This window comes from Pempheris klunzingeri, chromosome 4, assembly GCF_042242105.1.
Source record: "Pempheris klunzingeri isolate RE-2024b chromosome 4, fPemKlu1.hap1, whole genome shotgun sequence".
Taxonomy (NCBI): domain Eukaryota; kingdom Metazoa; phylum Chordata; class Actinopteri; order Acropomatiformes; family Pempheridae; genus Pempheris; species Pempheris klunzingeri.
Window position 1 is genome coordinate 2,895,121 of NC_092015.1, and position 11,978 is coordinate 2,907,098.

Sequence of the window (11,978 nt, forward strand, 5' to 3'; positions counted from 1 at the left end):
AGAGATAGGTGAAGGGACGCATGAAATTTCCAGTTAGATATGCAGTTTTTTTTTGTTTTATAAAATGAAGTTAATGTGGATGATGTAAGAACAGTAGCTTTCATTTAGAGACAATACAACAGCAGTGAACTTAAAGAGAAAAATCACATGACAAGCCCGGGTCTATTCTATTGAGTTAGTTTCAGGAGTGTAAGAGGCTTCATAGCCTCACAGCCTTTTGTGGCTCCAGAGGGAGCTGTGCAACGTCTGATGAAGAGGAGGCTGTAGAAGTGAGCCTACCAGACTTCTACCAGTCATTAACAGCTGAGGAGCCACATTTTTTTAAATCAGGATCTGATGGTGACCAAATCAGAGCTAAAAGAAGAGTGGACGCAACTTCATTGCATTTTTGTTTCCATGTCTGCTGGATGTATGAATTGGCGACGGTTTGCTAAAACATTCACACCGTTTTAAATCAGATAGATCAGATCAGATCAGATTTCAATATCAGATGCTGTTTTCAATCTGTTTTGGTGTCGCCAACGGGCCAAACATGTCAATAAATTCAGCTTTAATTAACTGATCCAGCATTCGCTCACATCAGCAAAGTTGTGCTGGAACATGAATATTGACACGACCTCGGCTACACCCGGTTCAGAAAACGATATCGTAATGTATACATGAAGATAAGAGTATAAAAGCTTTGTGAGTACCCAGGGAGGGACCAGCAGTCAAACCCAGCCTGCTGCACACTCACATCAGGTTCACAATAATAATCAGACTTTCAGCAGTTTGTCAAGTTTGTGTTTGTGTAAATGAAAATACCGAATAAAAATACAGTACAACAAATGTGTGTAGAAGATAAAAACTGATGATTAACGTGCAGCTGAGCAAATCGTCTGATACCAAACTAAGATTTTTCCCTAACCAAGACGTTTTTATGCGTAATTCTAACCAAACCTTAACTACAGCTGTGCAAGATCAGGAAGCACATTTTTCAAAGAAAATGCTTCTGAGACTTCAGAATCAGCAGAAAAAATGATTATTAATTACTGTCCTCTTCAACGTACTGTCAACAAAATGCCCTTCAAAGAGATACACAGTATATAGAGGACCAATCCACTAATTCTGCCTTCCTATCCAATCAGCAACTCCACTCATATGTGCTCAGTATAATATTGTGTTTAAATTAAATTTCCCAAACCTTTATTCAAGATGTTTATTGTCACTCTGGTTGCACTCGTGTGAAACTCTTTGGTTTGGAGCTCTGTTACAGAAAGATGTATATGAACATGTATATATAGAGCAAATTAATGCAACAAGCAGAACACAAGGTAATGACAGGTATAAATGCAATAAAGATATATAAAGGTGTATATATCCTATAAATATAGAAATATGAAACAGAATGAAAGCAATAAAGGTGTTTGTGCACACAAATAACCAAGAGATGACATGAAAAACTCTCCAATATTTCAAAATATTTGAGAAAACCTCCTTCTTCTGTGCAATGCTGTTAATCATATTTACTGACCACTCTACAGTAGCCTGTATAATAATGATGTTACTCTTAGTGCACCTTATTAGTCACATATCACAAACTAACAGCAGCTGATTCATGAATTATTAGCATTGCAGAATACGATACCCATCAAAAAAAAAAAAAAAAAAGAGAATCATAATCTTAAAGAAACAGACTGATGACACTGAAACAAACAAACCTGGTTTAAATTGGAAAACGGGTGTTTGAGTTATTCAGAAAGACATCCGTCACAATATTGGAGTCTTCTACCACCAACACAAATCTACGTGCTGCTACGACTGTGTGATGAAATGTTGAAATGTTAAATAGAAAAACACTTTCCGAACATTTCCAGAGAAACTTCTAATATTTTTAACTAACTATTTTTTATTCTAACTAAGAGGAGACACATCAGTTTGACCACCGTGCAAAAACACACCATGGCCCTTTAAAACACACACACACACACACACACACACACACACACACACACACACACACACACACACACACAGAGTAAGGAGATTATGCATTAAGCCAACATACCTCTATAAGCCTACTGACAGACTGACTGTTTGTCCTTACCCTTTTGCGTGATCTGAACTCTCCTCGTCCTCTCGTTCTTCCGTTTCTCTCTCTGTCCTCCCTCTGTTCTCTGTTCTCTGCCACAGACCTCCTCCTCCTCCTCCTCGCTGGATGGAGGGATGAAGAGCAGGAGAGCAGAGTCAAACAGTAGGGTCTTTCTTCAGGAGAAGAGGTTCACAGAAACCTGTTAATCCCAGAGCAGGAGGAGCTGGAAGAAACAGCATGACACCCTCATTTTTATCCTGTCCTCCGACCTCAGACCTTTTCTCCTTTCTATGTACAGTATAACTCCAGCGTCCTCTTCCTCCTTCTCTTCCTCCCTCTCTCGTCAGTATGACTCTCTCTTTTCCTTCCTCTATCTCTGCAGATATGACTCTTTGTTTCTCTCCTTACTTCCACTGCTGAATTTTCAGAAATGACTTATCTTCCTCTTCTGTTCTTTTCTCCTTCCCTCGTCTCTCTCTTTCATGTGAAGGTATACAGATATATAATGAGTGAATGTCTCCCTCCTCCTCTTCCTCCCTCTTTCTAACTGGTATTAACGTTGACACGGCAAGCTGCTCCTTCACTGCCACTGATCCCAGTCACAGAGAGAGAGAGTCAGTGGGGGGTGATCAGGTACAACATAGGAGGTTGTAATTAGACACACACACACACACACACACAAACAATTTAATGTTATCATAGCTCACTAAAACTAAACTAAAACCTAAAACTAGGTGTGAAACAACATTTTACTTAACTGAATTAAAAAGAAATAAACTAGACTTTAGATAAAAAAAACAACTAAAACAATCTGAAACCATATTATGCTCTTATAAAACTAACAAATGAAATAAAAATACACAGGAAAAGCCTTTATTTATAGTCTTTTATAGTTATAGTCTTATATTCTGTCAACACAGCCAGGCTGGGGAGACGAGGGTCTGCAGTGTCTGTGTTTACTGCGACTACAAAGTGTTCTTATCTTATTGTGATACTGAACTACCTAAATCTATATATATCTATCTCTATATCTTTATATCTATATATATATCTATATCTATATACACATATATATAAATGGAGGTAGAGTGTGTTTATTACCCAAACATTTTAGTGCAAACATCTGGAATATTAGCAGACATACAGGAATTATGTGGATTCTCATTAACCATTTAAATTTAGGAACTTTACAGTTATTATCTGACACCAACATTTATCATGGAGGACAAGAATGACTCTCCTTCATCTCTAGCTTTGGTTGTCACTCAGATGTCATGGAGGGTATTTTTGATAACTGCAAGCACATAAAAACACAGTCTTAGATGAATACAGGCCTTCTCAGACTGTAACCTGCTGCTCTGTGAGGATTTCAAAGCCGCTACTGACATCTACTGGAGAGAGCTGTCAGTTTTAAAAGTGAATCTATCTGAGAGAGACACTGATGGTTGTGGTTGAGAAGGAACACTTGCAGTTATAAAAAATAGTAGCCATGTTATTTGCACTCATGCTCTCAATTCAAAAACCTCACAGCTGAACTTGAAGACGTTCCCAGTGATCTGCTTCTTCAAGAGGGAACTTGCTTTCTCACCATTTTGACCTTCTGGACTCAGTAAAGCTCCCAGAAAGGAGCCTCTGCATGTTGAAGAGCGGGAAGCTGTCGTGTTTATTTATGAACATATAATTATTACTTTTTCTGGCCTGTGAGCAAAACTGTTGTGTCCTGTGCACACCCAGAAAAACAGACCGTGTGATGGACCCATCAACGTTTGGCACCATGTAGTAACGTTCCCGTTCATTTCAAATAACCACAACACAATTTTTGGTTTAAGAATGTTTATTTTTTCTTTGATTTACAATATGATATTGTTCTCCAATTTGAGTGCACGCATTTTGGTTAACATAACTTTATCAAGCTGGTTTTGAGTTGTTAATACATTTTACCTTCTGGTTGGTTCTCCACATGCTGCTGAGTTCCTGGTTAAAAGAGGAGGCGGAGTTTAAGGCACCCTTTTATGCTGAAACCCAGGAAGTGGAAGGTGTCAACTCCCAGTGCTGGACGGGGGTGCAGAGGTTTCCAGAAAGCAGCATGTTGTTGTATTGTATTATGTTGTATGGATGTTTCTTTGGGTTTTGGGTAGTTTTAGTACATATTGGTACCCATGTGTGTTATATCTTTAAATGGTAGTTGGGTTAATTTTGGGTGTTTAATGGTAAGGAGTTGGATCCCCCCCTCGTTTGTCTGTAGGCTAGCCCATGTGTATATATACCCCTTTCTTTGTGTCATTCACCTGGTCAGGTTTGTGTAGTGTAGATTTCTGTTGTAATATTGGTTTGTTGACCTCAGTTTCTTTTAAGGGGCCCATAGTTAGACTTTCTGTTTCTTTGCTTATGTATTTTAGTCGTTTGTGTCCCTGCTCTTGCTGCTTGGTCCCTAACAGACCGTCAGGTGGCTAATTTTCTTTGTATAGTGTAGTGAAATTAAAGAACTTAAAGAAAACCCAAAGCTTTGGAAAGATTCAGGGTTCATTTATAGACTTCCTTCAGCACAACTTGGAGGACTCCTGATACAAAAACAGTATAGCAGTAACAATATCAATAGCTTTAAATATGGTTCAAGGAGTTTGTTTCTATTTATGTTTTCTCCTTTATTTCCCCTTTTCTCTCATCTATTTCAGCATTGTGTTTTTTTTTTTACTGTATTTTATTGTACAGAAGCAAAACTCAATAAATAAGTGTGTTTAAAAATACATGTATGACACATTGACAGGCTTTTGTGCTTTTTTGTTTTAGTGCTGCATTTAACAACAGCAAGATCCTCATCATGATTCCCTCACCAGAGGCTCTGTGACCCTGAGGCGCTCTTCAGCTCCTCTTCCTCCTGTCCTCTTCCTCCCCCTCTCCACCCGCTCGCTGCTCCTCTTCGTCACCACCCTCCTCCTCCTCCTCCTCCTCCTCCTCCTCGGTGGTGATCTTCACCGCCACTTCCTGCTTGGTGATTTCATCCTGAGCAGGATTGTCATAGCACCCTTCCTCACAGGTAGAAGAGGAAGAGGAGGTGGGTGGGTCTGTGTGTGCAGGGGGTGCTGGCACAGTGTTGAAGGTGATGAAGCCAATGAGGATGACCACCAGTGAGACCAGGTAGAGTACAGAGAACTGAGGTGAGGCAGAGAGTGGACAGGTTTTAGCTGATATGTTGAAATACAGACACAATAACAGGAAGCGTGTAGGGCTTTTGACATAGTGGCCAATAATTACAGTGATGCTTTTAGGCCCAAGAAGACTTTTCTCCATGGACTTACTTTGTGAAAGAGAAGTAAAATGTTTTTTTTGATTGTCACAACTCCTGCGAAATTTATTTTTTTCACCATCAGAATTTAATTCATTCAGTCCCATAACATTTAGAAAGTCTAGGGGGTTGAAGAGATGCATGAATAAATCAGTTTATCCCCATTCCCCATTGTATTTAAAGATCCAACTTAAATATATTTACATGGTTTAATCTTCTACTTTACAATATTTTTCGTATTTGCATGTTCACAGATTCTGGATTTTTCTACGAGGGAAAAGTAGATGTTATTTTCAGAATAAGTGTACAAAGCAAATTGTAGAATAAAGATACAACAAATGATTGATTGATTAAACAAATTTGAGTATAATAATAACTATTGTTGTGTGTTAACATGTTTGGGTGGGATCTTTTGATCTGCATATAAAATATTCATAAAGTCCCTCATGTGAGTAAATGAATACTTTTATTTTTTTAAATACGTTTCACTGGATGGTTCACTAAGCGGTTCATGACAGGGAAGCAGATGAAAACCAGGTAAATGACTTCCATTTTTAGATTCAGCAAGTGATAATCCTGTGTATGTTGTTTATAGGTCGTCTAAAGGACTTTGAACTTGCAGATTTATAAGCTGTGTGTATGCATTAAGGCATTAAGATAACAGTTTAACTCCTGTGATTATTCAGTGTCACCATATTATTCAGCAGGTCGTTGTGACCCAGCGAGGAGGGCGGGACAGAGCACTATAAACTGGAGGGAAGGTGTTTAATTATTGTCCTTAAAGCACAAGTCTGTTCAAATTCTGTCTTTCACTTATTGTCTACAGCTGCTATTAAAAGAACAAACCCAGCAATGTGTTAGTCCGTCTGTCAGTAACCCTCCAGTCTGTCTGTCGGCCTATTGGTTCCTACTGAAGATGTAAATGATCAAAAACAGGTCACACTTGCATGGGCCTGCTTTAATTTTTAGATCATTTCCTGCTGGACTGTACTAGTGACTATTTCAGACTAAACAGTAATGCTTTAGATTATAGACCACAACGTAAAGCGTAATAACTCTGGAGTTAAGGTGTGTTTTTTGTGCTAGTAGTGCAGCAGTGCAGCACAAATCAATACATATTGTCTGTAGTTATTTTTCAACCACTGGATACCTATTCTATTTTCACAGGGTATGTATGACCTACTGGATCTGGATGTTTGTGATTAACTTGTGATTTGTGCTGTAGTTATTATTTAACTACTGGGTGCCGTTTCTGCTACTATTACAGGGTGCAGTATGACCATAACACTGAGTCATGACTTAACAATCGCTTAACCATACAATATAATCATTTAATAATACAATGATATGCTAAAAATAACTTTCACCATCACAAGAGTCACGGTTTTGTTGTGTTATTATGTGAACTAACCCTTTAAAACACCAAGGTCACACGATAACACAAACTCATCTTAAACTCACTGTTAAACGGCCGTTTCTGTTGCCAGTCACTTAGAGTAAGAGTGTGTGTGTGTGTGTGTGTGTGTGTGTGTGTGTGTGTGTGTTTTCCTGCTCACATTGTACTGGAAGAGGAAGATCCCACAGAAGAGGCTGAAGAGGTCAGCGGTGAGCAAGGAGAGGTTGACGGAGGTGGCGCTGCTCAGCTTCACCACTATGGGCATGCAGCTGTACAGAGCATACATGCACAATGCATAGGCAGAGAACAGGAGCCCTGAGAGGAGAGACGGCCGAGTGTTAAAGGAACAGTCCAACATTAAAGAAATGTGCTCATACGCCATGATCAACTCGTGCAACATGTCCATTCTGGCTAGAAAGCTGTTTGTGAAACTCAAAAGTGCTTTCCAACAGTCATTCTTATACACTGTACATCTGTATATTTGTATATCTAACTATAGATAATAGAGGGAATCTCTATGAATATATCTGTGTGTCTGTCTGGCCGTCGACTATTTAGATTCTCATCCATTTGGCTTCACATTTGATGTGTATTTTGCTGTGGACCCAGTTAGGTGATAAACACTGTCAGAGCTGTGTTTCTGTCCATTAGTGACCAAAACTGTATAATACAGCTTTAAATACTGATCCCTGATACCTGAGAAATCAAAGCGACACATGAAATCAGTGGTTTTTCAGCAACAGAGGTCCATATGGGGTCAAAGTTTATCTATTGCCCCGTCATGTTCAACTTCAATTCAGCACATCTTTAATCTTAAAGTCCTTAAGATCTCATTATCTTATAGAAATGTTTCTGTGGATGATGAGCACTAACCGACTTGCCAGCTCCACTGGATGGTAGCAACCTCATGACGTTCTAGGATCACCCTGGGTTTAAAAAAAAAAAAGATGATGATTAAATAAACAAACCCACAGCTACCAGATGTTGAATGAGTCCAAAGACTGATCACACACACACACACACATCTGTATGGTGCTGATGACTGTGCCGAACAGGCCGACCATGCCCAGGAACTCCTCTCTGCTGAGGTTCTTCACTGTGTATTCCTGACACACGTTAGACACCGCGTACAGAGAAGCACTGAGCAGCACCAGGCCGTCACCCAGCAAGATGTTTGAGGCTGAGGAGAGGGAAGGAGAGACATCAATATCAAAATAACAGAAATATTTTTTACATCTCAGATGCAGCTAATTGGGTTTTTGTGATTACCAAAATAAATTCTCCTCCTTTAAAGATCACACATTATGCAAAATGCACTTTCTAATGTCTTCTCTAAATAAAAATGTGTTGTTGGTGTGCCTAGAGACTCTTCCTCTTTCATCTTTCAGTGATTCAGTATACTAAACCTCCAGTATACTGTAATTCTAGATTATCCTCTGTGTAAAAAGGTTTGATGATACATATTCTCTTAAGGAATCATGGCTCAGTGGCCTAATGGATAAGGCATCAGCCTCCGGAGCTGGGGATTGTGGGTTCAAGTCCCACCTGGGTCATTGATTGTGTGATTTATAATGCAACACCATTGTGTGACATGGCTAATGTTAGCAAGCTGCATTATACTCCATTTATTAATAAAGTTAAGAAGTCATCTATCTATCTATCTATCTATCTATCTACGATTGTCTCACCATGCTTGGATCTTCGGATCGTTACCAAAGTGACATGTTTCTGGATCGAACTTAACACATAAGTCACAGCGTCACCTGTCTGCTATGAGTTAAAAAAAGACAGTAGCTGACTGGTTCATGGCGTCAGTATATCGGGAAAGCACACACTGTTGAGTAACTGAGCTAAATATCTTTGTTCATGTTGAATAGTATGTTGCAGACAAGGTGTGATACCACTTTTTTACATCAATCAGAGGGGAAAACAAGAATAAATCTTTGTTTGCAATCAATTTCCATGTGTCTTACTTGTCTGACTTGCCAATATGGCACTAAATTCTCCTTTTTATATGCTTTTTCTCAACTCCACATCAACAGACTTTTACATTTCAAACCCCAAACCAACACTGACTCAAGTGATATCACTCGAGGCTTATTTATGCAGCTCCCTCCAGGGACGCAAAAGGATTTATACACTTTTTTTCAACTGTGCAGAGACCTGTTAACAGATCTTGGTGTGTAAAAATGTCACAATTTCAGTTTAAATTGGTGAAAAGCAATAAAAGCTGAGGGATTTATTATTTAAATCTTTCACATTTGGATTTCACAGACAGCAGGCAGAGCCAAAGAGACACACATTTGAAAAATACCGGCCCTGATCACAGAATTATTGGGTTGACTAATAACAGCCAGGGCACGGTGATGAACTCAGCAAACAAGTAAAACACTATAAGGAGTTTCTTACTGGAGCCCTGGTCCCGTCCAGCCAGCAGGTCGGCCCCCACCATGGCCCCCACCCCGAGGAGACAGATGCAGACGGCCACATAATGGACCGGCCTGTAGCGTGTCTTCAACACCCAGTAGGACAGTATCATCAGGACCGGGACCACAAAGCAGTCCAGCAGCTGTAGGCAGACAGCGGACACACATTTAAATACAAATACATACATTTCATTCCAAACTGTAACTGATGTCAGGTCATAAAGTAAGTAGCATCTACACTTAAAACATTTTTGACACAAGAAAAACAAATCACAGTGGCACTTCTTTCAGCTAATATGTATTTTTAACCCAAACAGTGGAGCTTTTCAGTTACACCCAACCAAGATCAAACTAACATGAAAGGGCATTAATTCTAAATCAGACTGCATCTCTTACTGTGCATCTCTTATTGCATTTCCTGGTATTCTACGCCACAAAAACTCCAACCATGACGGCTCAGACAGACACAGCCTATACGCACCTGAATGCTGGTCAGGGTGGTGTATTGGTACGCTTTAACCACAGCGTAGTTGGCCTCCACGTCCACCAGACCCAGCAGAAGGTACATCCACCATCGCCTCCTCAGGATCTGTAAAATATTGCCATCCCCTGCGTTTTAAAGGGGAACACCCCTGAACTTCAGTACTGACATGAGTTTGTTTCACCACCAAGCCTGAGGACAGTTTGATGCTGCTGAACCTCTGCTGCTCTCGCTGTCATAAATAAAAGTCCTGCAAATGTTGTTTTAGTAAAAGTGGGGTTCTGTTTTATCAATATGAGATCATGTGTAGATTGTATTGGCCAATAGCACCTGCCAAATTAATATATGCACATTTGAATACGTCACTGCCGGTGCACTGATGTATTAGAAGCATTTTATTACAGTAGATGGTCGTGGTAAATTATCTTGTATATTGTTGGAAGAAGTACTCACATCTTTTACTTCAGTATAAGTATAATACCACAATGTAAAAAGTAAAAAACACTTAAAGTACAAAAAGTAAAAGTACTTGTTAGAATAGTTAGAATAATATATATCAAATTAATGGACTACTACTTATATACAGTATTTGAGTAAATGTACTAAGTTATATTCCACCACTGATAACGATAACTGTTATATTTAATAATATGATCACATGTTTTCAATAAAATCTTAATTTGTAAAATGTAAATCAGTGATTACAGCCATCAAATAGATGTAGTGGAGTAAATAGTACAAATTATGAATTGTAGACGAGCCACTGTGCTCAAGTGAAGTATAAATACCTTAAGTTTGTACTTAAGCACTACTTTCTACCACTGATAGGTGTTATATTACACTGCTGCTACAGAACTTGTGGCGTTACCTGTTCTGCAGACCAGCACGGTGGTGTAGGTGACACACAGCAGGGTGTAGTTCAGGAGGCTCTGCAGCATGGGGGTGTTCACATGGAAGCTTGTGGCCAGGTACTGAGAGGTGATGGCAGTCCCACAGATGAGCCCGGCCAGGCCCTGACCCATGGCCAACGTCTTGGCCAAGTGGCTGAGAGAGAGAGGAGAGTGGAGCGTCTATAAATCTACCAGAAGGAGTATTTTTTAATGTTATCTGTAATGTAATTAGTGCATTTAGTCCCTATATTTCACTATAGTTCACTCAGGTTGTTCAACGAGGCTTGTGCAGATGAGGATGGGTCACTCATATATTAGATTTTTCTTTATCCCTTAGTCCCTTCATCTTCTTATAAATAAAGCATGCGTCTCTTCCTCTGGCCTCCTCTGTCCACTCACCAGGTTAAAACCTCCTTGGGGTTGAATTTCCTGAGCCTCATCATGAGTCCACTGCTTTGGTTCTCGTAACTCGTGTCCCTGGAAGCGTCCTCGGGCTGTTTATGAGCCATGTCTCCACGCCAGCGATGGAGGAATCCTCTCTGAGTTTAAACTGTGACGAGCTTTTAACTCCTCGACTCTCACGGTGTCAGAGCTGAAATGATTAACTGACTCAGGGGGCAAAGATTACTTCTTTCACTTATCTGTGTGAGTGCGTATGATGTGTTGAAGACAGCCGGCAGCACCTGAAGATAACAACTGATGATGAAAGGTGCATTTAAAGAGGTCGTCACGGCACTTCCACTTCTTTTCACTCTCATCTGTTATCTGATGACGAGATAACAACCCATCATTTTTGAGGAAAAGTGCTTCATCATTGTTTCTTATGGAAGTTATAGCAGAGGAACTTAAGTACATTAACTTAAGTACTATATTTAAGTACAGTGGTACTTCTTCTTAAATGTTTTTGTTTCATGCTACTTTATACTTCTTAAATGTTAGAGGGATACTTTTTACTCTAGTTTATTTATCCGACAGCTGTAGTCACTAGTTACTTTTCAGATTAAGATACAAGGTGAATATCTAAATAAAAGTAGTGACACCACAGTGTAAAAATGCACTGAAAAGCTTACTTAAATAGATTAAATACAAATGTTAGCATCATAATAAAGTACACAAAGTAAAAGTGCTCATTTCAGAATAATATGTTATATTATATCGTTGGATTATAATTATTTGTGCGTGAATTTGTTCATCACTTTAATGTTGCAGCTGGTAAAGATGGAGGTCATTTTAATTAACTTATAATAATCTGTCAACATTCATTAGTTAATTTGTAATGTGTGTTAATAATCTAAATCTTCTAAGAAACTAGCAACTAAAGCTATTAAATAAATGTACTGGATAAAAAGTACAACATTCCTGTGTGAAATGTAGTGGAGTAGAAGTATAAAGTGGCAGAAAATGAATCTTAAGTACAGTACTTTAGTA

The 11,978-nt window shown here is 39.1% G+C and overlaps 1 protein-coding gene and 1 non-coding gene across 2 annotated transcripts; one reads left to right on the plus strand and one right to left on the minus strand.

Moving 5' to 3' along the window:
• Positions 1-4,933: 4,933 nt before the first annotated feature.
• On the minus strand, positions 4,934-11,079 carry LOC139200090 (solute carrier family 35 member F2-like). Its single transcript, XM_070829321.1, has 8 exons — positions 10,950-11,079; positions 10,529-10,704; positions 9,661-9,788; positions 9,163-9,322; positions 7,777-7,933; positions 7,627-7,679; positions 6,914-7,068; positions 4,934-5,224 (listed from the first exon to the last, which is right to left on the minus strand). The coding sequence occupies exons 1-8, from the start codon at positions 11,057-11,059 to the stop codon at positions 4,934-4,936; spliced, it is 1,230 nt and encodes a 409-aa protein (XP_070685422.1). The 5' UTR covers positions 11,060-11,079.
• On the plus strand, positions 8,234-8,306 carry trnar-ccg (transfer RNA arginine (anticodon CCG)). Its single transcript has one exon. It is a non-coding gene; the product is annotated as a tRNA-Arg (tRNA).
• Positions 11,080-11,978: the final 899 nt, after the last annotated feature.